At 44.8% G+C, this 24,593-nt stretch overlaps 1 protein-coding gene across 1 annotated transcript in view; it reads right to left on the bottom strand.

Annotated features, from left to right (window-relative positions):
• LOC126095667 (proteoglycan 4) overlaps positions 1–24,593 on the bottom strand; it is a 407,646-nt gene that overhangs the window by 321,557 nt on the left and 61,496 nt on the right. The window contains exon 3 of the mRNA XM_049910423.1: positions 18,761–18,864. Coding sequence (XP_049766380.1) covers positions 18,761–18,864 — 104 coding nt within the window. The remainder of the gene's footprint in view (positions 1–18,760; positions 18,865–24,593) is intronic.

Raw genomic sequence — 24,593 nt, 5'->3', positions numbered from 1 at the left:
CCTGTCAGGAGTCAAAGCAGGAATAGCACAATGGGGTGTAGGGCTTTACATCAGGCAAGAAATGGAACCCAGCGTAGTTGCAGTTAGGTATGTAAACGAACGACTGATGTGGATAGATTTGACAGTGTCTAGCAAGAAAATTAGGATTGTGTCAGTATATTCGCATTGTGAAGGGACAGATCAAGATAAGATGGATAGTTTTTATGAGGCACTCAGTGATGTAGTTGTTAGAGTAACGGACAAGGACAGTGTTCTGCTCATGGGTGATTTTAACGCCAGGATTGGAAATCGAACAGAAGGGTATGAAAAGGTTATGGGTAAATTTGGAGAGGATATGGAGGCCAACAGGAACGGGAAACAACTCTTGGATTTCTGTGCCAGTATGGGCTTAGTAATCACAAACTCCTTTTTTAAACATAAGAACATTCACCGGTATACTTGGGAAGGCAGGGGAACCAGATCTGTCATTGACTATATAATAACAGATCAGGAATTCAGGAAGGCTGTGAGGGACACACGTGTATTCAGGGGATTCTTTGATGACACTGATCATTATTTAATCTGCAGTGAAATTGGGATTGTGAGGCCGAAAGTGCAGGAGGTCAGGTCCATATGTAGGAGGATAAGAGTGGGGAAACTTCAGGATAAGGAAATCAGGCACAAGTACATAACAGCGATCTCAGAAAGGTACCAGTTAGTTGAATGTAGTCAATTACAGTCATTGGAAAAGGAATGGACAAGGTACAGGGAAACAGTACTAGAAGTGGCTAAAGAATGTCTTGGAACAGTAGTGTGTAAAAGTAGGATGAAGCAAACAGCTTGGTGGAATGATACAGTCAAGGCAGCCTGTAAAAGGAAAAAGAAGGCGTATCAAAAATGGCTACATACCAGAACCCAGGTAGACAGAGAAAGTTATGTTGAAGAAAGAAGAATGGCTCTAAGCACTATGGGACTTAACATCTGAGGTCATCAGTCCCCTAGAACTTAGAACTACTTAAACCTAACTAACCTAAGGACATCACACACATCCATGCCCGAGGCAGGATTCGAACCTGCGACCGTAGCAGTCGCGCCGTTCCGGACTGCGCGCCTAGAACCGCTAGACCACCGCGGCCGGCTATTTGAAGAAAGAAACAAAGCCAAACAGATAATTGCAGCATCCAAGAAGAAATCGTGGGAAGACTTTGGAAACAGGTTGGAGACTATGGGTCAAGCTGCTGGAAAACCGTTCTGGAGTGTAATTAGCAGTCTTCGAAAGGGAGGTAAGAAGGAAATGACAAGTATTTTGGACAGGTCAGGAAAACTGCTGGTGAATCCTGTGGATGCCTTGGGCAGATGGAGGGAATATTTTGAAGAGTTGCTCAACGTAGGTGAAAATGCGATCAGTAATGTTTCAGATTTCGAGGTAGAATGGGATAGGAATGATGATGGAAATAGGATCACATTTGAGGAAGTGGAAAAAATGGTCAATAGATTGCAGTGCAATAAAGCGGCTGGGGTGGATGAAATTAAGTCGGAACTCATCAAATACAGTGGAATGGCAGGTCTTAAATGGCTACACAGGATAATTGAAATGGCCTGGGAGTCGGGACAGGTTCCATCAGACTGGGCAAAAGCAGTAATCACACCAATCTTTAAACATGGAAACAGAAAAGATTGTAACAACTACAGAGGTATCTCTTTAATCAGCGTTGTGGGTAAAATCTTTTCAGGTAATGTTGAAAGGAAAGTGCGAGTATTAGTTGAGGACCAATTGGATGAAAATCAGTGTGGGTTTAGGCCTCTTAGAGGTTGTCAGGACCAGATCTTTAGCTTACAGCAAATAATGGAGAAGTGTTATGAGTGGAACAGGGAATTGTATCTATGCTTTATAGATCTAGGAAAGGCATATGACCGGGTTCCTAGGAGGAAGTTATTGTCTGTTCTACAAGATTATGGAATAGGAGGCAAACTTTTGCAAGCAATTAAAGGTCTTTACATGGATAGTCAGGCAGCAGTTAGAGTTGACGGTAAATTGAGTTCATGGTTCAGAGTAGTTTCAGGGGTAAGACAAGGCTGCAACCTGTCTCCACTGTTGTTCATATTATTTATGGATCATATGTTGAAAACAATAGACTGGCGGGGTGAGATTAAGATATGTGAACACAAAATAAGCAGTCTTGCATATGCGGATGACTTAGTTGTGATGGCAGATTCGATTGAAAGTTTGCAAAGTAATATTTCAGAGCTAGATCAGAAATGTAAGGACTATGGTATGGTGATTAGCATCTCCAAAACGAAAGTAATGTCAGTGGGAAAGAAATATAAACAGATGGAGTGCCAAATAGGAGGAACAAAGTTAGAACAGGTGGACGGTTTCAAGTACTTAGGATGCATATTCTCACAGGATGACAACACAGTGAAAGAACTGGAAGCAAGGTGTAGCAATGCTAATGCAGTGAGCGCTCAGCTACGATCTACTCTCTTCTGCAAGAAGGAAGTCAGTACCAAGACTAAGTAATCTGTGCACCGTTCAATCTTCCGACCAACTTTGTTGTATGGGAGCGAAAGCTGGGTGGATTCAGGCTACCTTATCAACAAGGTTGAGGTTACGGATATGAAAGTAGCTAGGATGATTGCAGGTACTAGTAGATGGGAACAATGGCAGGAGGGTGTCCACAATGAAGAAATCAAAGAAAAACTGGGAATGAACTCTATAGATGTAGCAGTCAGGGCGAACAGGCTTAGATGGTGGGGTCATGTTACACGCATTGGAGAAGCAAGGTTACCCAAGAGACTCATGGATTCAGCAGTAGAGGGTAGGAGGAGTCGGGGCAGACCGAGGAGAAGGTACCTGGATTCGGTTAAGAATGATTTTGAAGTAATAGGTTTAACATCAGAAGAGGCATCAAAGTTAGCACTGAATAGGGGATCATGGAGGAACTGTATAAGGGGGGCTATGCTCCAGACTGAACGCTGGAAGGCATAATCAGTCTTAAATGATGATGATGATGATGATGATGATATTTTTTCTGACGTTCCTCCAGGTTTTTGTAGGTTAATTTACCGTAATTGGTTTGTGAAGACGATGTCTGGTAATATAATCATAGACGGTTCTAGTGTTGATTTGTGCTGGTGGAAGTCTTATACAGCTCCAAAGGCCATAGTACTTTCGGACGTAATCTAGGCTGGTGTGCTACCTTAACAGGAGCGTTCCTATCCCCAGGATCTAACGAGAGGAACAGAAGTTTCGTGATGCCTGTCTTAGTGGCATGTATTAGTTTAAAAGCACGTCTTTAATTCCAAGTCCTCCGTTTTGCCTCTGCAAAGTCGCCGTGTGGAAGGATACTTTGAAGATATTTTGTTTCCACACGTACCAAGAAGCTACAGCTAATATTTTATGTGCAGTGATCTGCGGTATCGGTAAGACTGGTGCGACGTGATATATTTTGCTAAGCATGTATGTATTTATAAACTGAACTTTCTGCAGTCGGTCTAACGATCGCATGTCATGGTCATTCAACAAGGTTCCAATGACATTAAGATTCCGCTCCCAATTGTTCGTAGTCTGGCGCTTGGGATTCGCCCTTAACCTCTCTTCAGTTACATCTAACCAGTGCGCACCTATTGCACTATTGTAAGGAACGAGATGCAGTATTTTGGATTTAAAATTTTGTAAATTTGTGGTAAGATCTTATGAGACCAAGCCCCCCAGCCACTATTCCACTCGCTCGCGGCCACACTGTATTCCCGCTAGAGTTCGGACGATGTCGTGCGCCTAGCACTGAAAACTTTCGATGACCCGTCGAGACCCAAATATATATACAGGATGATTCAGGAGGAATAGTAATTATTGTAGGACATGGCCGTATTGACAAAGTGCAAAAAAAAATACATATAACTTGCGTCCAATTTTTATTGAACATACATATTGCTGGGTTCAATGCATTTTCGTTTCGTATGTTGGCCCTTGGAGGACCCAGTTGTCTACACTTCCTTGAAAGTGAGCTTCCAGCGTTATTGGAAGAGGTTCATTTGGCTACAAGAAAGCGTATGTTTCTCCAGCATCACGGGGTCCCTGCACATTCTAGTCGTCAGGTGACACATTACCCGGAAGATGGATCATTAGATATGGATACTTTTCTTGGCCTTATCTCTTTGGACATTCTAGTCGTCGGGTGACACATTACCCGGAAGATGGATCATTAGATATGGATACTTTTCTTGGCCTTATCTCTTTGGATTTTTGCCTGCGGGGATGGCTAAAGGCGACGTCTACAAAGAAAAAGTAAACCCAAGAGCCGATTTGATCGTTCTGATTATGAATAGTGCAGCTCTCATAAAAGAATGCAAAGACCACCTCAGAAGAGCTACACGTGGTGTTATTAAGAGAAGTCAAATGTGCATTGAAGCTGGTAGGGGAATTTTTGAAAATAAACTTTGAACGTCCTCATTTGCACTTGCTTTGAGTCTGTAGGGTTACATAATAACAGCTGTATCTCCGTACTCAATAAAAATTGGACGCATTTATGTGGAATTTTTTGAGCAATTCGTCTGTACTAACACTTGCTAAAACATCTACTATTCATCCTTAAACACCCTCTATATGGATATATTTGTGGTGTCTGTTCTTTCGGGCATGTCCGAAAGAAAATGCTGCATGTCATTCTGCAACGACCTTAAATATAGCTGCAGGTGCTGACAAAGATTTCAGAGCTGCTTGGTTGTCTGAATAAAAGTAGATGCTACGATTTTTTAGGGTCCACTCTAATTCTCCTCCATTGCCATGCTGATAGAAGATACCATGTAATACTGTGGCTATCTTCCCTAAAGTGATTCTAGGCAGTACACCAGACCCGGTACTTTCATCTGTTTTCGACCTGTCAGTAAACGACTATATTATGTCTCCTGCACGGTGTAGTGGTTCGTTCTTCCACTGCTTCCTGCTTCCAACTGTTACATGGCAAGGTTTATTGAAACAGCTAGAAGTTATTTTATGGTTAGTTGTCATTTCCCCAGCCATCGTCATACTGATTTGGGATTTCGTATATTCTAACTATATCCAGTTATTTCCAATTTTTAGTCTTTATGTCGCTGCCGCTACCCCCATTTTAAGCCACAGGTGTAAGGCGGGGATGTCAAGAGCGGGAAAGGTAATTTTTACGAATATATGACGAGAGGGACAAGTGCTTGAGAGAGGACTTCCCTATCAATACAAGCGCCAGAGAGACGACTTTCCCATCAATCTCCTGGATAGTTTTGTTTCTCGAATCAACAGAGTGCGTTATCATGCAGTAGCACAGGTGATGTAGTTTTGTTGCTCGATTTGCTTACACTGCGACCGAAAGGTGTCTCAGTTGTTGGCAACAAATTCCAGCTGTGTTGCACACACGCATTGGGGCAGAAATCTTAGCCCAAAACACACTTTTGGAGCTATCAGATGTAAAATATCATGTTCACACTACTCTTTGCTCGAGTTTACGTCTTTTGGTGGGACTCAGCCTTTCATTTCTTCTTAGGAAGTTAACGATAAAGGCATCATAACACGTCACCAGTAACAGTACTGCATAGGAACGCTCAATGAGCGACCTGATGACGTTCAATAATCGTCACTCCGTTGATTTTTGTTGTTTCGAATTAGAGCATGCAGTACTCCTACACCAGACTTCTGAACTTTGCCTGTTGATAGCAAATGTCGCATGATGGTAAAATCGTAATCTGTCACATATATCAGTAGTCGAGACTTCCTTAATGTGGAAAATCATTCATGCCAGAACGATCTTTGTTGAAACAAGACTATCTTTTTCTGGCGTATTTTTCCCAAAAGCACTAGCTCCACACACAGTTCAAATCTTTCTAGCTGCCTCCTCTGCATTCAACCCTCTGTTATACCAAAAGTAAACGTTGTGTTGCAGATGTTACACCTTTTTGCACTTTCGACACAATTTTACAATGCTTAACTGTAGTTCATGATTTTCAGGTATGTAAAATCCAATGCTTAACTGCAAGATGATAAGTAGAACTTCCAATTCGAAAATGACAGTTGATACATGCACTGACAGCGTGGCGCCGCGTTCACGTGGGCGGCGCCGGATTTCAGGCGGCGGGTGGCGTCTGGCCGGTGGCCGGTAGCCGCTGCAGCGCGACGAAACGCTCGAGCGTGAGCTGTTATGATAGCGACGCAGCTACGAGCTGTCCTGCGGAATTGTTTCTGGAATACTTGTTATTGGTGGTGGGTAGGATGTTAAGCGAATTGTCTTCGATGTTCAATCAGACTCATAACTTTAGATCGAAATGTGGTAAAAAAAATACAGTTGGCCGCAAACACGCGACTAAGTTCTGAATTCACGACGATTGTCACTTTTTTTTAAATAATTTTTATTGAACAAACTAAAAGTACATATATATTAACTATGGAAGAGTTCTTCAAGCTACCATTTAAACATACACATATGACTGTTATTTAAACAAAAAAATATTATACGAAAAACATTAAATACAACAAAATATAACATATTCTGTCTTCTTCCTTTTTTTTAATTTGTTGTTTGGTTGATGCATGACAACGTGGATAAGGGTGTTGCCTCATGTGGCAGGTAGGCATGGCACACCCCAACTTTGAGGGGGGTCAAGGAAGACGCTGCGGAGATAACCGGCAAAAGTTTGTCGGTAAGATTGTTTCAGGGTGAGGGTGCTATGTGCGGTCACAACTTTGTACCAGAAGTCAAGGACTGTATGCGGACCACTCTGAAAGAGGTATTCTATAGCCTCTCCTCGAAACCAGATTAGAGTGTGATGCTTAGCAAGAGGGTAGAGAAATGTCTGGGGCAACAACAGGAAATCCGGGGTTACCGTCGTTGGCGGGGCACGGAGGTAAAAGCCCACGATTCGTTGGATGAGGAGCCATACGTTTTCTTTCAGGGGGAACGTAAGACGGTGTTCGTCGGTGTCTTCGAGCTGACGGTTAGGGCAGAGTGGGGAGGTGGCCAGTCCTATGCGATAAAGTCGATTATTAGTTGGGAATTTTCCATAGACTAAAACATACCAGAGTGCAGACACAAACGACGGTAAAAAGGGTGCATGCACACACCCCCAAACCGTTCGCCAGTTAATGTCAGGATGCTGTAGCGCAATGGGGTCGCAAGGGTTGGACAGCATAAACAAACGATAATAATCTTTTGTACGGGGAGGACGGGTGACTGGAAGATCGGCCCGAACGTAGAGTTCTATGAAACAATTGGCGACATGGTATACTAATGGAGAAATAGGCGCCACATTGATCGGTGGATCGAGAGAAGCTGGTCGGATGATATCTAAGAGACTGCGTGTTAAGGACGGGACCGGCCCCTGCCAGTGCCACAACAGAGTGTGGAAGAAGAGTGCAGAAGATCGTGCCCGCACGTTGACGAGTCCGAGGCCACCTTTTGCAGGAGGCAAAGTTTTGTAGCGGACTTTGAAAAGTGCCCCTGCTGACACGAAATATCCAAAGGCTGATTGGATGCGGCGGCCAAAGAGTAACGGCATTGGGAGGATCTGGGCGACGTGTACCAGTTTAGGGACGACATACACGTTGATGTAGGACACACGTTGGAGTTGGTTTAAGTTACGGTGCACTTGACCGCGGACATGGTGCCGAATCGACTGCAAAAGCCGCCGGTAAGCCAGGGCCATTGTGCGGTGTGTGGAGCTCGTAAAGTCGATACCCAAGTAACGAAGGGTGGTACTGACTGGGAGTCGGGTCGGCACCATAGCCGGGATGCCGCGTCCAATGTGCATCATAGTCGATTTACGGACATTAAGAATGCTGCCAGAAAGACGTCCATACTGGTGGATCCATTGGATGGCGTCATTGAGTTCCGTGGAGGAGCAGGTGAGAAAGAAGAGGTCGTCCGCATAAGCCCTACAGTGAAAGGTGTAGTCACGTAAAGTGAGACCCTGCAGTCTAGAGGTAAGACCAGTGATGAGGGGCTCAAGTGCAATGGCATATAGTAAAGTAGACATAGGGCATCCTTGACGCACAGAGCGGCGTATAGGAATCGGTCCTACAAGCCTCCCATTGACTTGTACCATCGAGACAGCGGGAAGTAGTAACCGGCGAATGGCATCGACAAAAAGTAATGGGAACCCCATACGTGTCGCCACCATGAGGAGGAATGGGTGTCGAACGCGATCAAAGGCACTCGTGAGATCGACGGATACCAGTGCTGCACGAAGGCGACAAACCGACGCCAGTGCGATGAGGTCACGGCATACTCCTAGGGCTGTTTGTAAGGTGGCCCCACAACCACGTGCAGTCTGCTCAGGTGAAAGGACCGTAGGTGACGGTGCGTATGCGCGCTGCTAAGAGGCGGGCATAGATTTTATAGTCTGCATTCAGTAGTGTAAGGGGGCGATATGCAGAGACATGAGACCCTCCCTTCGGCTTAGGCACAGGTAGAAGAATGCCAGTGACGAATTCAGTTGGAATTGGGAAGGACGGAGTAAAGAGTTCCTGAATCATTTCCGTCCAGCGAGGAAGCATTAACGTGGTGAACGCCCGGTAAAACTCCACTGGGAGACCATCTGGTCCTGGTGATTTGTTCTTGGCCCCTTTGTTGATCGCATTTACCACCTCTTCTGCGGTGATTGCAGACATCATGGACGTTGACTCCGCGACGGTGAGGGTCCGATCAGGGGAAGGACGGAGATCATCAGTACGCTGTCGTTCCCTATGGGTGTCAGGTGATGGAGGGAGCGCATCGAGCTCACGGAGGACGGCGTAGTGAAAATTTGTGGTGTCTCGATGCCATGCTGCTGCTTCCTTGCCACATTGTATGAAGACCTTTCTGATCGCAGGTTTGGCACATTTGAGCCACCAATGGAACGTGGATGTGTACTGCGGGAGGCGTCTTTCGCAAGACGCCCATGTAGTGGCAATACATTGTCGGCAGTGTGGATCATTAAGGAGGGAAGTATTAAGCTTCTAGTAACCTCTGCTGCGCCACACTGATTGAGGTGGCAGAGTCAGGGAGCAAATGACGGCGCAGTCTTTCGAAAATGCAAGGGGCCATCGTTCAGCTTGGGCGACTTCATTGCCAAGGTGGGCAGAGACATAAAACCGGTCCAGTCTGCTCGCAGAATGTGCTGTATAATGGGTAAAACCGGGGGTATTGCCATGATTAAGGTGAGCAGCGCCGGGCATGGCGAATAACCAGGCATTTGGTCCTGCGGATGGAGGACGCAGTTGAAATCGCCTCCCATGATAAGGCTATCATAGCGTCCAGAAAACAGGGGCGCCACGTCATGTCCGAAGAAAGTGGACCGCTGCCGACGGTTCGTGCAGCCAGACGGAGCGTAGATATTGATGACGCGCGTGTCGAAGATGGTAACGGCCATGCCCCTTCCGGAGGGAAGGATTGTCGTGTCCTTGAGTGGGATTCCTTCGCGTATGTAGAAAGCCACTCCACGCCCTGATTGATCACATGTGGACGTGTATGAGTCGTAGCCCTAGACTGGTCGAAGTGTGGCAACGCGTACTTCCTGAAGAAAGGCGACGTCGACGTCAGAGGCCCGAAGCATGTCACGTAGGAGTTGCAGCTTGGGTGCAGTGCCGATCATGTTAAGTGTGGCAAACCGGTACGTTTGTTTCAGTGGTGGTGGACGCGCATTCACCATCACCAGGGGAAGTATCAGGAGGGCACCGACAGGAAGTCCCGTCCCATCAGCTGCAGTGCCTCGCTTTTGATGTTAACAGGCAGCCTTGTCCGGCGGAGGCAATTCATCCGGTGGAGGGGGCGTATCTTCCTCAATGTCGTCGGCCCATGCTCCTGTGCCGTGGGTCTGTCCTATGTCCATGGGAATTGCGTCGTGGTGAGAGAGATCTGGAGTCCTGCGAAACGTCTTGTTCATCGTGAAAGTTGTCCGCCGACCTCTGCGTGGAAATGTCGGCTGTTTGGGTGTCGTCTTCGTCGTCGCGGGTGGCGACGCTTTGAGAGCCCGTGGGTGAACGGCGACGGCGTTTGCGCCTACGTGGCGAGCGTTGTTTGCGCACGTGTTCCTCAGTGTCGGACGACGGCAAGGATGAGCGTCGACCTGGTTCGAAGGCGTCAGTGGGTACAATGAAATTGTCATACAGGTGTTGTGAAGAAGTATTCCTCAGCGTCCGGTGCGGGAGCCTGTTCGGCGGCAAGGTTGTCAGATGGGACGTCCGCACCGTCCGTAGGTGACTGAGCGGTGGGACGTGCCGATCAGAAGGACCGGGCGACGGACTGGACGAAACTGTAGACGTGGCGAGAGCCACTGCGTAAGTGACCGGTAGGGCGGTCATCGTGGGTGTGACGGACGCTTCCGACAACGGGAGCTGCGCGACACGTCGTTGAATGCATTCAGACCGTAGGTGACCTTCTTTCCCGCAACCGGAACAGGTCCGAGGTTGGCCGTCGTACATTATAATGGCACGGCAGCCTCCGATAAGTAGGTAGGAAGGATCGTGTTTCTGCAACTCGATGCGGACCTGTCTAACACCGTTTAAAACGGGATAGGTTTGAAATTTGACTCTGAGCACTATGGGACTTAACATCTATGGTCATCAGTCCTCTAGAACTTAGAACGACTTAAACCTAACTAACCTAAGGACAGCACACAACAACCAGCCATCAGGTTTGAAATTGTACCCATAGTTTGGCAACATGTTCCAGAACGTTGCCATAGGGACGGAGCGCCTCGATGATGACGTCTGCACTTCATCGCGAATAAATCGTTCTACCTCCAGGGCCTTGAGTCGGGCGAAGTCGGAACAAAAGTTGAAACGTAATGTCTTCTTCTGATAGTTGTGCGCCATGGTGCTCTAGAAGGAAAACGGCACTTGCAGCGGCCGAAGTAAACACAAAGACACGGTGCGCGCCTCGCTCGCAGCGCTCTGGCGCGTCACCGCCTCGCAGCACTGCCGGCGGCACACAGCCACTGGAGCACGGGCTCACACACCCCGAGTATATCTCGGAAGTAGACAACACTTCCCCCTAACACTTCCTCATATTACAGTGTTACCAGATTGTGCAGATGGCCGGACTTACAGCTGTCAAGGGCGGTCAGTTTTATTGGCCACCTTAAGTGAACGACTCGGACTTAGTCTCTGTGGCGGCCGGCCGGCGGTCAGTTTTTATGTCTAAGACTGTACATACACTACTGGCCATTAAAATTGCTACACCAAGAAGAAATGCAGATGATAAACGGGTATTCATTGGACAAATATATTATACTAGAACTGACATATGATCACATTTTCACGCAGTGTGGGTGCATAGAACCTGAGGAATTAGTGCCCTCCGCCACACACCGTTGGGTGGCTTGCGGAGTATAAATGTAGATGAAACAAGCACCTTTGGCCCTAATAACGGCCTTGATACGCCTGGGCATTGAGTAAAACAGAGCTTGGAAGGCGTGTACAGGTACAGCTGCCTATTCAGCTTCAACAACAAGATACCACAGTTCATCAAGAGCAGTGACTGGCGTATTGTGACGAGCCAGTTGCTCGGCCACCGTTGACCAGACGTTTTCAATTGGTGAGAGATCTGGAGAATGTGCTGGCCAGGGCAGCAGTCGAACATTTTCTGTATCCAGAAAGGCCCGTAGAGGACCTGCAACATGCGGTCGTGCATTATCCTGTTGAAATGAAGGGTTTCGCAGGGATCGAATGAAGGGTAGAGCCTCGGATCGTAACACATCTGAAATGTAACGTCCACTGTTCAAAGTGGTGTCAATGCGAACAAGACGTGACCGAGACGTGTAATCAGTGTCACCCCATACCATCATGCCGGGTGATACGCCAGTACGTCGATGACGAATACACGCTTCCAATGTGCGTTCACCGCGATGTCGCCAAACAAGGACGCGACCATCATGATGCTGTAAAAAGAAACCTGGATTCATCCGGAAAAATGTTTTGCCATTCGTGCACCCAGGCTCGTCGTTGAGTACACTATCGCAAGCGCTCCTGTCTGTGATGCAGCGTCAAGGGTAACCGCAGCCATGGTCTCCGAGCTGACAGTCCATGCTGCTGCAAACGTCGTCGAACTGTTCGTGCAGACGGTTGTTGTCTTGCAAACGTCCCCATCTGTTGATTCAGGGATCGAGACGTGGCTGGTCGATCCGTTACAGCCATGCGGATAAGATGTCTGTCATTTCGACTGTTAGTGGTACGAGGCCGTTGGGATCCAGTACGGAGTTCCGTATTACCCTCCTGAACCCACCGATTCCATATTCTGCTAACAGTCATTGGATCTCGATCAACGCGAGCAGCAGTGTCGCGATACGATAAACCGCAATCGCGATAGGCTACAATACGACCTTTATCAAAGTCGGAAACGTGATGGTACGCATTTGTCCTCCTTACACGAGGCATCACAACAACGTTTCACCAGGCAGCGCCGGTCAACTGCTGTTTGTGTATGAGAAATCGGTTGGAAACTTTCCTCATGTCAGCACGTTGTAGGTGTCGCCAGGGGCTCCAGCCTTGTGTGAATGTTCTGAAAAGCTAATCATTAGCATATCACATCATCTCCTTCCTGTCGGTTAAATTTCGCGTCTGTAGCACGTCATCATTGTGGTGTAGCAATTTTAATGGCCAGTAGTGTATATTTCTTTCTACTCCTAGTAACAGGCTCGTATACCCTGACACAGAAGGAGCTGTATGACAAAAAAAATTTGTAGGCGTGTTTCTCATCTGATATATGATGTCTTTGAAATTTCACGCCAGTGGCATCACAGTGGCTCTAGGAGTGCCACTATGGGGCTGCGAACCAGATTCACTTTAAATACACGCTGTAACGGTCGTGAATGTTAGTCACTTTTGGGATTTGACGTGGTGACTTTATGTTAGTCAAGAATGCCTTTAAGGTGACAAAGACGCCATTGTCAACACCTCTTAGGTTTTGAACAGGATTATGTAACTGGGCTACGGCAAGCTCGATGTTCCTTCTGCGATATTGCAGAAATACTTGGCAGGAAAGTAACCACTGTACATGACTGCTGGCAGCGGTGGTCAAGAGGATGTACGGTCGCAAGAAGACCGGGCCTTAGAAGGCTACGTGGCACTACCGAGAGCGAAGATGTGTGTTCGGAGCGCGGTCCTTGCAGTTTGAGCAGCAGTTGCTACCACAGTGACACAACCAACTGTTAAAAATTGGCAGTCCAAAGCTGCAAGTTCATACTTTCTTTCACTCGATGGCTTCTTTCAGGCTGAGACCACTTTTTCGAATCATCGTAACATAGTCGAAAATGGAATTTCCGAAGATGTCTGCAATGTACAATGAACAGTTACAATGGATACGGATAACTAACTGCTGATCCACGCTACTCCAGCATGCTGGAAGTTCGTGTTACAGATCGGTTACTTCAAGGACATCTCCTAGCCGGACGCCCTGTAGTGTGCAATCCATGACCCCAAACCACCAGTATTTGCTGCATCAGTGGAGTCAAGCGAGAACTCATTGGAGCACAGGGATAGTTTTAGATGAACTTGTATTGTTGTTAATGTTGAACATTGTACCACGATAGAACAGTTTGTTAATTAGTGCAAGTGATACTTTGCTAGTCCATTACAGTTCTAAATTATCCGGTACTCCTGTGGGAAATAAATGCGTCAAAGTAAATCTTTTATTCATTTATTTAATAAAATGAACTAATATTTCATGTATTCTCGTTTGATGAGCCTTCTGCCGGAGCAGTCAAAGAACCCACAATTGTGTCCTGACGAAAATAGTTTCACCTGGTCACAACATAAATAATTTCGTGGAAATCTTGACAGGATAGTTAATAATTACACTACAACAACAGCATCTTTGTGACTGTGTCAGTTTATAATTTGTTGTGTTCTTTTATCCACTGGGTGTTTATGAAAGAGAACGCCCTTTGGATGTAGACACTACGGCCTAAAAGCTTAAGCCATTAGCATAGAACTTGCCTTAGCTGTAATTTCTCTACATCATCGCTAAAAGCCTGGCTTGTATATATTTAACCGGCCACGACCGTAGAAAATCCGCACACCTGGCCGTCCTTGAATTTGGTTGTACAGTCTTAGAGGGTACCAGCGGGTCTGCAGGTATAAGACGGCAAGAGGTCATTCCCACAGGCACACGTGCACAGGCGCCATGTGTAGCGGTAGGGGGCACGGCAGTGGCGCGTAGTGGAGTGGGGAGCACTTACAGAGCATGTAACGATACGGCAGAATATGGTAGAAATTTGGTGCGAAATTGGTATGGTTTAGCAACGAGAATTAATCAGAATACGCAGACGAAATCCCAGCATACTGGGGTAGCTTGGGTCAGAAACTTCTGTTCATCATTAGAACGGAAAACCAGTCCAAGCTGTAAATTTTTACTTTTTATTCATTCGGTTATTAATTTAGGGCCGAGACCCATTTTCCAATAATCATAACATAATCAAAACTAGCATTTCCGAAGATGTCAAAAATGTACAGTGAACATTCATAGTGCACACATAATTAGGCATAGGCCACAGATGTGGCCTTATACATTTCCTGCAATAAATCGGTTTTTAATTAACTGAAAAGTGAAAAATTCATAAAACAATTTTCCGGCGGCAGTCGAGACGGAAATAGCCCAAAACGTCACGAAAGATGTCGAAAAGCTAATGATGAAATGTAGAGTGCGGGGAAGTTAGTCTCAGTTCGTCTTTGGTCACATAACGATTCACTAATCACCAACTCCTCCCCCCATGAACCATTAACCTTGCCGTTGGTGGGGAGGCTTGTGTGCCTCAGCGATACAGATAGCTGTACCGTAGGTGCAACCACAACGGAGAGGTACCTGTTGAGAGGCCAGACAAACGTGTGGTTCCTGAAGAGGGGCAGCAGCCTTTTCAGTAGTTGCAAGGGAAACAGTCTGGCTGATTGACTGATCTGGCCTTGTAACATTAACCAAAACGGCCTAGCTGTGCTGGTACTGCGAATAGTTGAAAGCAAGGGGAAACTACGGCCAAAATTTTTCCCGAGGGCATACAGCTTTACTGTATGATTAAATGATGATGGCGTCCTCTTGGGTAAAACATTCCGGAGGTAAAATAGTCCCCCATTCGGATCTCCGGGCGGGGACTACTCAAGAGGATGTCGTTATCAGGAGAAAGAAAACTGGCCATCTACGGATCGGAGCGTGGAATGTCAGATCACTTAATCGGGCAGGTAGGTTAGAAAATTTAAAAAGGGAAATGGATAGGTTAAAGTTAGATATAGTGGGAATTAGTGAAGTTCGATGGCAGGAGGAACAAGACTTCTGGTCAGGTGCCTACAGGGATATAAACACAAAATCAAATAGGGGTAATGCAGGAGTAGGTTTAATAATGAATAGGAAAATAGGAATGCGGGTAAGCTACTACAAACAGCATAGTGAACGCATTATTGTGGCCAAGATAGATATGAAGCCCACACCTACTACAGTAGTACAAGTTTATATGCCAACTAGCTCTGCAGATGACGAAGAAATTGAAGAGATGTATGATGAAATAAAAGAAATTATTCAGATAGTTAAGGGTGACGAAAATTTAATAGTCATGGGTGACTGGAATTCGGTAGTAGGAAAAGGAAGAGAAGGAAACGTAGTAGGTGAATATGGATTGGGGCTAAGAAATGAAAGAGGAAGCCGCCTGGTAGAATTTTGCACAGAGCACAACTTAATCATAGCTAACACTTGGTTTAAGAATCATGAAAGAAGGTTGTATAAATGGAAGAACCCTGGAGATACTAAAAGGTATCAGATAGATTATATAATGGTAAGACAGAGATTTAGGAACCAGGTTTTAAATTGTAAGAGATTTCCAGGGTCACATGTGGACTCTGACCACAATCTATTGGCTATGACCTGTAGATTAAAACTGAAGAAACTGCAAAAAGGTGGGAATTTAAGGAGATGGGACCTGGATAAACTGACTAAACCAGAGGTTGTACAGAGTTTCAGGGAGAGCATAAGGGAACAATTGACAGGAGTGGGGGAAAGAAATACATTAGAAGAAGAATGGGTAGCCTTGAGGGATGAAATAGTGAAGGCAGCAGAGGATCAAGTAGGTAAAAAAAAAAAAAACACGAGGGCTAGAAGAAATCCTTGGGTAACAGAAGAAATATTGAATTTAATTGATGAAAGGAGAAAATAAAAAAATGCAGAAAATGAAGCAGGCAAAAAGGAATACAAACGTCTCAAAAATGAGATCGACAGGAAGTGCAAAATGGCTAAGCAGGGATGGCTAGAGGACAAATGTAAGGATGTCGAGGCTTATCTCACTAGGGGTAAGATAGATACTGCCTACAGGAAAATTAAAGACACCTTTGGAGATAAGAGAATCACTTGCATCAACATCAAGAGCTCAGATGGAGACTCAGTTCTAAGCAAAGAAGGGAAAGCAGAGAGGTGGAAGGAGTATATAGAGGGTCTATACAAGGGCGATGTACTTGAGAACAATATTATGGAAATGGATGAGGATGTAGATGAAGATGAAATGGGAGATACGATACTGCGTGAAGAGTTTGACAGAGCACTGAAAGACCTGAGTCGAAACAAGGCCCCCGGAGTAGAAAATATTCCATTGGAACTACTGACGGCCTTGGGAGAGCCAGTCCTGACAAAACTCTAGCATCTGGTGAGCAAGATGTATGAAACAGGCGAAATACCCTCAGACTTCAAGAAGAATATAATAATTCCAATCCCAAAGAAAGCAGGTGTTGACAGATGTGAAAATTACCGAACAATCAGTTTAATAAGCCACAGCTGCAAAATACTAACACGAATTCTTTACAGACGAATGGAAAAAACTAGTAGAAGCCGACCTCGGGGAAGATCAGTTTGGATTCCGTAGAAATACTGGAACACGTGAGGCAATACTGACCTTACGACTTATCTTAGAAGAAAGATTAAGGAAAGGCAAACCTACGTTTCTAGCATTTGTAGACTTAGAGAAAGCTTTTGACAGTGTTGACTGGAATACTCTCTTTCAAATTCTAAAGGTGGCAGGGGTAAAATACAGGGAGCGAAAGGCTATTTATAATTTGTACGGAAACCAGATGGCAGTTATAAGAGTCGAGGGACATGAAAGGGAAGCAGTTGTTGGGAAGGGAGTAAGACAGGGTTGTAGCCTCTCCCCAATGTTATTCAATCTGTATATTGAGCAAAGAGTAAAGGAAAGAAAAGAAAAATTTGGAGAGGGTATTAAAATCCATGGAGAAGAATTAAAAATTTTGAGGTTCGCCGATGACATTGTAATTCGGTCAGAGACAGCAAAGGACTTGGAAGAGCAGTTGAACGGAATGGATGGTGTCTTGAAGGGAGGATATAAGATGAACATCAACAAAAGCAAAACGAGGATAATGGAATGTAGTCGAATTAAGTCGGGTGATGCTGAGGGTATTAGATTAGGAAATGAGACACTTAAAGTAGTAAAGGAGTTTTGCTATTTGGGGAGCAAAATAACTGATGATGGTCGAAGTAGAGAGGATATAAAATGTAGACTGGCAATGGCAAGGAAAGCGTTTCTGAAGAAGAGAAATTTGTTAACATCGAGTATAGATTTAAGTGTCAGGAAGTCATTTCTGAAAGTATTTGTATGGAGTGTAGCATGTATGGTAGTGAAACATGGACGATATATAGTTCGGACAAGAAGAGAATAGAAGCTATCGAAATGTGGTGCTACAGAAAAATGCTGAAGATTAGATGGGTAGATCACATAACTAATGAGGAAGTATTGAATAGGATTGGGGAGAAGAGGAGTTTGTGGCACAACTTGACCAGAAGAAGGGATCGGTTGGTAGGACATGTTCTGAGGCATCAAGGGATCACCAATTTAGTATTGGAGGGCAGCGTGGAGGGTAAAAATCGTAGAGGGAGACCAAGAGATGAATACACTAAGCAGATTCAGAAGGATGTAGGTTGCAGTAGGTACTGGGAAATGAAGAAGCTTGCACAGGATAGAGTAGCATGGAGAGCTGCATCAAACCAGCCTCAGGACTGAAGACCACAACAACAACAACAGTCACCAACTTTTGGTTATTATTTTACTTCGTGTGGTGCTAGGTTGGTCGGTATTTGCGAGAGAGAACAGGACTTCTGAAATATTCCACGTCCAGAGTAAATTTTGAGTAATATACGTAGCGTGCGAGACGATAAATGTAGGAGAAAGAAGGAGAGTTTAGTGCACGTTTTGTCAGTTCTGTAGAACAAGAAAATTGTATACCTCAAATAAATATTAATTAATGGAACCGCTTTTTCATTATTCAAGACGATTGTACCATGAACTCCAACTTAGTAAATATATCAAAGCCGATATGAAACTTCCTGGCAGATTAAAACTGTGTGCCGGACCGAGACTCGAACTCGGGGCCTCTGCCTTTCTCGGACAAGTGCTCGCGGAAGGCAAAGGTCCCGAGTTCGAGTCTCGGTCCGGCACACAGTTTTAATCTGTCAGGAAGTTTCATATCAGCGCACGCTCCGCTGTAGAACGAAAATTTCATTCTATATCAAAGCCAGTAACCACAGCAGCTGTTAGAGACAAGGCGTAATTATACCGCTGATAGCAGACGAAGATTAGTACTGGTAAATACTTTATCCACACAGCAGCTGTCTGTGCAATGTTTCATCCACATTGATTCTACGATGGCGTCAGCACAGCCTGCGGGTAATGTGGTAGGGCGGACCGGCAGCGATGACCGGCCACTGAGGTACCTAGCACAGTGACTTCTCGCCACGTTTCCGTTCTGGTAGCTACAGACCGTCGTTTCCGCACCTGGGCAAGGGCGAGCACTCACCTCGTGGTCCTTCTCCCGCGCCACTTCGGCCAGACTGCAGCACCGGTCGACCCCCACCTTGAACACCAGGGGGTTGACCCCGAGGTACTTCCCGTTTCCACAACCTGCAACAGCAAGCGGGAGCGCAGAGTTAGACGGACACATCACACTAACAAGGTATTTGCTGTGTTTGGCACAACATTTGTCATGGAAATTAAAAAAATGTGCAAGCGTAACGGCGGCTGAACCGTCTGAACTGCCAGATGACGTTCAGATGGTCTTCACCGCAGATAAATGCTGCGCGTACTGTACAGGGTGCGGAACGTAAGACAGACCACTAATAACGAGTAACTCGATGGTGGTGTGCTTTCCGCTAAGTTATCGAAGCAGTTTGGCGTATTTACTAGCGTACGCAACTAACTTCTAACGTTTACTGCTACTGAATTAAGACATTATTTGTGTTTTATTTTTAATAAAAACTACATATTTTTTCCTGTGCAACTGCGAAAAGCTTCCGATGGAGACTTCAGCGATATAACATGTATGGAACGTAATCAAGATATCAAGATCACAACTGCAAACAACTGTCCCGCTATCAGAACAAGTGGTACCAAAGACACCTGCTCACTGTATCGAATGGCAAAGTTAATAAATACAGGGTTATTACAAATGATTGAAGCGATTTCACAGCTCTACAATAACTTTATTATTTGAGATATTTTCAAAATGCTTTGCACACACATACAAAAACTCAAAAAGTTTTTTTAAGCATTCACAAATGTGCCCCCTTAGTGATTCGGCAGACATCAAGCCGATAATCAAGTTCCTCCCACACTCGGTGCAGCATGTCCCCATCAATGAGTTCGAAAGCATCGTTGATGCGAGCTCGCAGTTCTGGCACGTTTCTTGGTAGAGGAGGTTTAAACACTGAATCTTTCACATAACCCCACAGAAAGAAATCGCATGGGGTTAAGTCGGGAGAGCGTGGAGGCCATGACATGAATTGCTGATCATCATCTCCACCACGACCGATTCATCGGTTTTCCAATTTCCTGCTTAAGAAATGCCGAACATCGGTGGAGCACCATCCTGTTGAACGATGAAGTCGGCGCTGTCGGTCTCCAGTTGTGGCATGAGCCAATTTTCCGCGGGCTACGCTTGAAACTTGCCCGCACGCGTTCAACCGTTTCTTCGCTCACTGCAGGCCGACCCCTTGATTTCCCCTTACAGAGGCATCCAGAAGCTTTAAACTGCGCATACCATCGCCGAATGGAGATAGCAGTTGGTAGATCTTTGTTGAACTTCGTCCTGAAGTGTCGTTGCGCTGTTAAGACTGACTGATGTGAGTGCATTTCAAGCACGACATACGCTTTCTCGGCTCCTGTCGCCATTTTGTCTCACTGCGCTCTCGAGCGCTCTGACGGCAGAAACCTGAAGTGCGGCTTCAGCCGAACAAAACTTTATGAGTTTTTCTACGTATCTGTAGTGTGTCGTGACCATATGTGAATGAATGGAGCTACACTGAATTTATGAAATCGCTTCAATCATTTGTAATAGCCCTGTATATTTTGAGGATTCCGTGGTCGAGCAAAACACAGTTCCTTGTTTTCCATTATTCGGGCATGCTTAATGCAACACTATCATCAATGGGTTTCTCTACATCTCGCCACGAAACAAAGCCTTGGAGGATATGGAATGAATCAAACGATACGCTAACACGCAGAAGCACCCACTGTAGGATATACCCGTAAAGTACACTGACAGAGAATTATGATGAGTCCTAGTACACTGACACTAATATACAGGGTGTCTTTCCTAAGAGCTGTCAGGCACATTTCCTCTGGAATTCGATTTTGTTTTAGCAACATGTAGTTAGAGACAGTCCAAACAAATATTGCTCATCGGATCTTTCACACGACGTCCAGTGTCGACAGATAGCGTAGGTTAGTTTCCAGTTACAAAGTTTCCTTTCGGCAGAGCGCTTCCTCATTAGTGTCGAACCAGCGTTTGAAGCCGGATACTCAGCCTCAGATATCCAAAGAACAAGCAGGTTTTGTTGCAGGAAAAGGATTTCGTGAACAGACCCTCAATATATAATGCATAACTCACAAATTGCAAGAACTCTTTGTTCCGGTTTTTCTCTGATTTCTTGACTGTAGGGAAGCCTTTCACGGGGACAATTATGGCAGGTGCTCGCAGAGTTCGGTGTCCTACCACTGTTGACAGCACTGCTCAGAAGCTGAATCACCTAGCAGCTGTGAAGACAAATGCTGGAACGTGTGATTTCTTCAGTTCATCAAATGGTGTTCAGACAGGATTCTGTCCTATCCCCACAACTGTACAAAATTTAAACAGAATTTGCTGTAAGAAGTTGATGGTTAGACTAAAGGCATCTCAAGTGGTGGTAGAACATTTAACAACCTGAGATTTTCTGGTGGCGCAGTTCTTTCAACCACCAGCGAAGATGATCTTTCTGAGCTACTAACAAACCTGAAGGACATTATCGTAGGGATCATACAGTAGTCTCAGCAAGTTCAAACCCATAACAACTGATTGAGGAGCACAGGTCCAACTCAAAAGTCGATTAAAGGAAATGGAAGAGGCGCGTTCTTTCATCAATCTTGAGCCAACTATCTGCGACGCAGGGAGCTGTGAACGTGAGAGATCACACTAACGAGAGTGGCTACGAAGTAGATCACCAAGATCTTGCAGAACCGGGAGACAATGAACACCACAAATGTCCGGATTATCAAAAACACTCGTGTTTGCCTCTTCTTTTATGGTTCTGAAAGGTGGATCCAAAAGGCCAGATCCGACCAGTTTACTGATGCATTTGAATTCTGGCCCTGACACGGGCTGATGCACTTAAAATTGATCTAAAAAAGAACAAATGCGTCCATTATTGAGCAACATGAGATCTCCAGGTGCCTTTCTTCTCGTATACACCAAAATATTCTCCAGTTCTCTAGCAATATTGTGAGAAGAGATGAAGAAAATGTGTAGAAAAGCGTCATGGGGGCAACGATCGAGGGCAAGAGACCAAGGGGAAAAGTGGCAAACGAATAGATACATCAGATCAGGAAGATCTCCGGTCTACTTCTTTAGCAGGCTATAAGAGAAGCTGGTAGCCGTCTTGGATGGAGACGCTTGATACCCCCTCCCATAATGATCACCAGCGATCGCGACATCTGTGTTTGAGCCATTCGACTGGCTCACCCGTTAGGACTGCGGCAGACAAGCCTGTGGTCGTGGGGCTATAACGGAAAACGAACTGTAAATGATCCGACACGACACTTTGCGTGAATATGACGCGTAGGATATTCGTCGAAACGTTGAGACAATACTTCTTCACGACTCGGACGATAATCCGAAAAGGTTTCATCAATGTAATGCGACGAAAAAGCCTACGTTCCCATATATCTTCCAAACCACTGTATCAATCTAGTAGACATGACGTCGCTATCTTCCGCTCTCGGTCACCTACATCTCTGCATCCGACACGTATGGATTTCTTTAGACAGGTTTATAGGAAGAGTTTCTAAGTGTGCCTCGTTTGCCGCATTTCTAATGCACTGACGTCGGTATTTTCATGTGTGCTGTAGTATGTATGACGTGAATTGGATTAAGGTTTATAAGAGGTGTGTGAGAAAAGTAATGACACTGATTTATTTATTTATTTTTATTTTTCACGTGTAGTTCCGTAAGACCAAATTGAGGAGCAGATTTCCAAGGTCATAAAATTACAATGTAAAAGTAATAACAGATAAAAGTAAAATACTTATGAACCCAAAAAAGGCAATCCATAAACGTATGTAAAAGCAATAAACAATATAACACAGGAATCAGCGTAATTTTTTAAAGAATTCCTCGACATAATAGGAGTGACCCATGAGGAGACTCTTTAGTATCGATTTGAAAGCACGTGGATTACTGCTAAGATTTTTGAATTCTTGTCGTAGATTATTGAAAATGGATGCAGCAGTGTACTGCACACTTTTCTGCACAAAAAAGTGCGATCCAAATGCAGATTGGATATCTTCCTAGTATTAACTGAGTGAAAGCTGCTAATTCTTGGAAATAAGCTGAAACTGTTAAGAAGAAACGGCACTATAGAATATATATATATGTGTATTGAGAGGCCAGTGTCAGAATATCCAGATAGTGAACAGGGGTCGACAAGAGGTTCGCAAACTTACATTACTTATTGCCTGAACCGCCCGTTTCTGAGACAAATATATCATTTGAGAATGGGAAGCGTTACCCCAAAATATAATACCATACGTCATAAGCGAAAAAATGGTTCAAATGGCTCTGAGCACTATGGGACTTAATTTCTGAGGCCATCAGTCCCCTAGAACGTAGAACTACTTAAACCTAATTAACCTAAGGACATCACACACATCCATGCCCGAGGCAGGATTCGAACCTGCGACGGTAGCGGTCGCGCGGTTCCAGACTGTAGCGCCTAGAACCGCTCGGCCACTCCGGCCGGCCATAAGCGAAAGAAAATAAGTAAAGTAGACTAATTATCGTGTCAAACGATAACTTGCTTCAGATACCGTTCGAATAGTAAAAATGGCAGCTTTAAGTCTTTGAACAAGATCCTGAACGTGGACTTTCCACGACAGTTTACTATCCATCTGAACACCTAGAAATCTGAACCTCAGTTTCACCAATCATATGCCCATTTTGTGAATTTAAAATGTAGAGTTTTGTTGAATTGTGTTAGAAACCATAAAAATTGAGTTTTAATGCGTTTTAGCGTTAGTTTATTTTCTACAAGCCATGAACTTACGTCATGAACTACACCATTTGGAACAGTGCCAGTCTTGCATACAACATCCTTTACTACCAAGCTAGGATCACTAGCAAACAGAATTATTTGAGGATCACTTGTAATACAAGAGAGCATATCATTTATACAAATAAGGAATAGGAGTGGCCCCAGCATTGATCTATGAGGCAACCCCAATTTGACCATGCCCCACTCAGACCCCACATCATAGTCATTCTCAACACTGTAGATAATGATCTTTAGCTGTCTGTTGTTAAAGGAAGAGGTCAACAAATAGTGAGCTTCTCCCCGTTATTCCATAATGATCCAACTTCTGGAGCAATATTTTGTGATCAACACAATCTAACGCCTTAGTTAAATAAAAAAAGATTCCTAGCGTTCGAAACCTTTTGTTTAATCCACCCAGCACCTCACATTGAAAAGAGAACATAGCATTTTCAGTTGTTAAACCATTCTAGAACTGAACAGTACGTCTGATAGCAAATTATGTGAAATAAAATGTTTAATTATCCTTACATACACAGCCTTTTCAATAACTTTAGCAACAACTGATGGCATGGAAATAGGTCTAAAATTGTCCACATTATCCTTTCCTCCCTTTTTATAAAGCGGTTTTACTACTGAGTACTTTAATCGTTCAGAATACTTACCATTGTTAAAGGAAAAATTGCAAATATGGCTAAGTACAGGGCTAATATGTGCAGCAAAGTACTTTAATATTCTGCTAGATCCTCCACCATATTCACGAGAGTCCCTAGTCTTCAGTGATTTAATTGTTGACTCAATCTCCCCCTTGTCAGTATCACAGAGAAGTATTTCAGAAATCTACCAAGTTTCTACTTTTGTGGAAAAACAACTTTGTCCCCATCAAAGCAGTTCCCTTCTGAAGATATTTCACCGGAGGAGTCGCTATTCCTATTCTTGGGAGCAACGCTGAAAGTATTCACCTGGTAGGGCCTTTAACGAGTCGGTCACATTCTATGGAATGTTCCCCGGAGTCGAAAATGATTTTATTTTATGACATTTTTCAATTTAGGGAAAAGAAAAAGTCCCAGGGTC

This window comes from Schistocerca cancellata, chromosome 8 (genome assembly GCF_023864275.1).
Source record: "Schistocerca cancellata isolate TAMUIC-IGC-003103 chromosome 8, iqSchCanc2.1, whole genome shotgun sequence".
NCBI classification, from domain to species: Eukaryota; Metazoa; Arthropoda; class Insecta; order Orthoptera; family Acrididae; genus Schistocerca; species Schistocerca cancellata.
The sequence above is the reverse complement of the archived record's forward strand: the minus strand, read 5'-3'. Positions and strand labels throughout refer to the sequence as shown.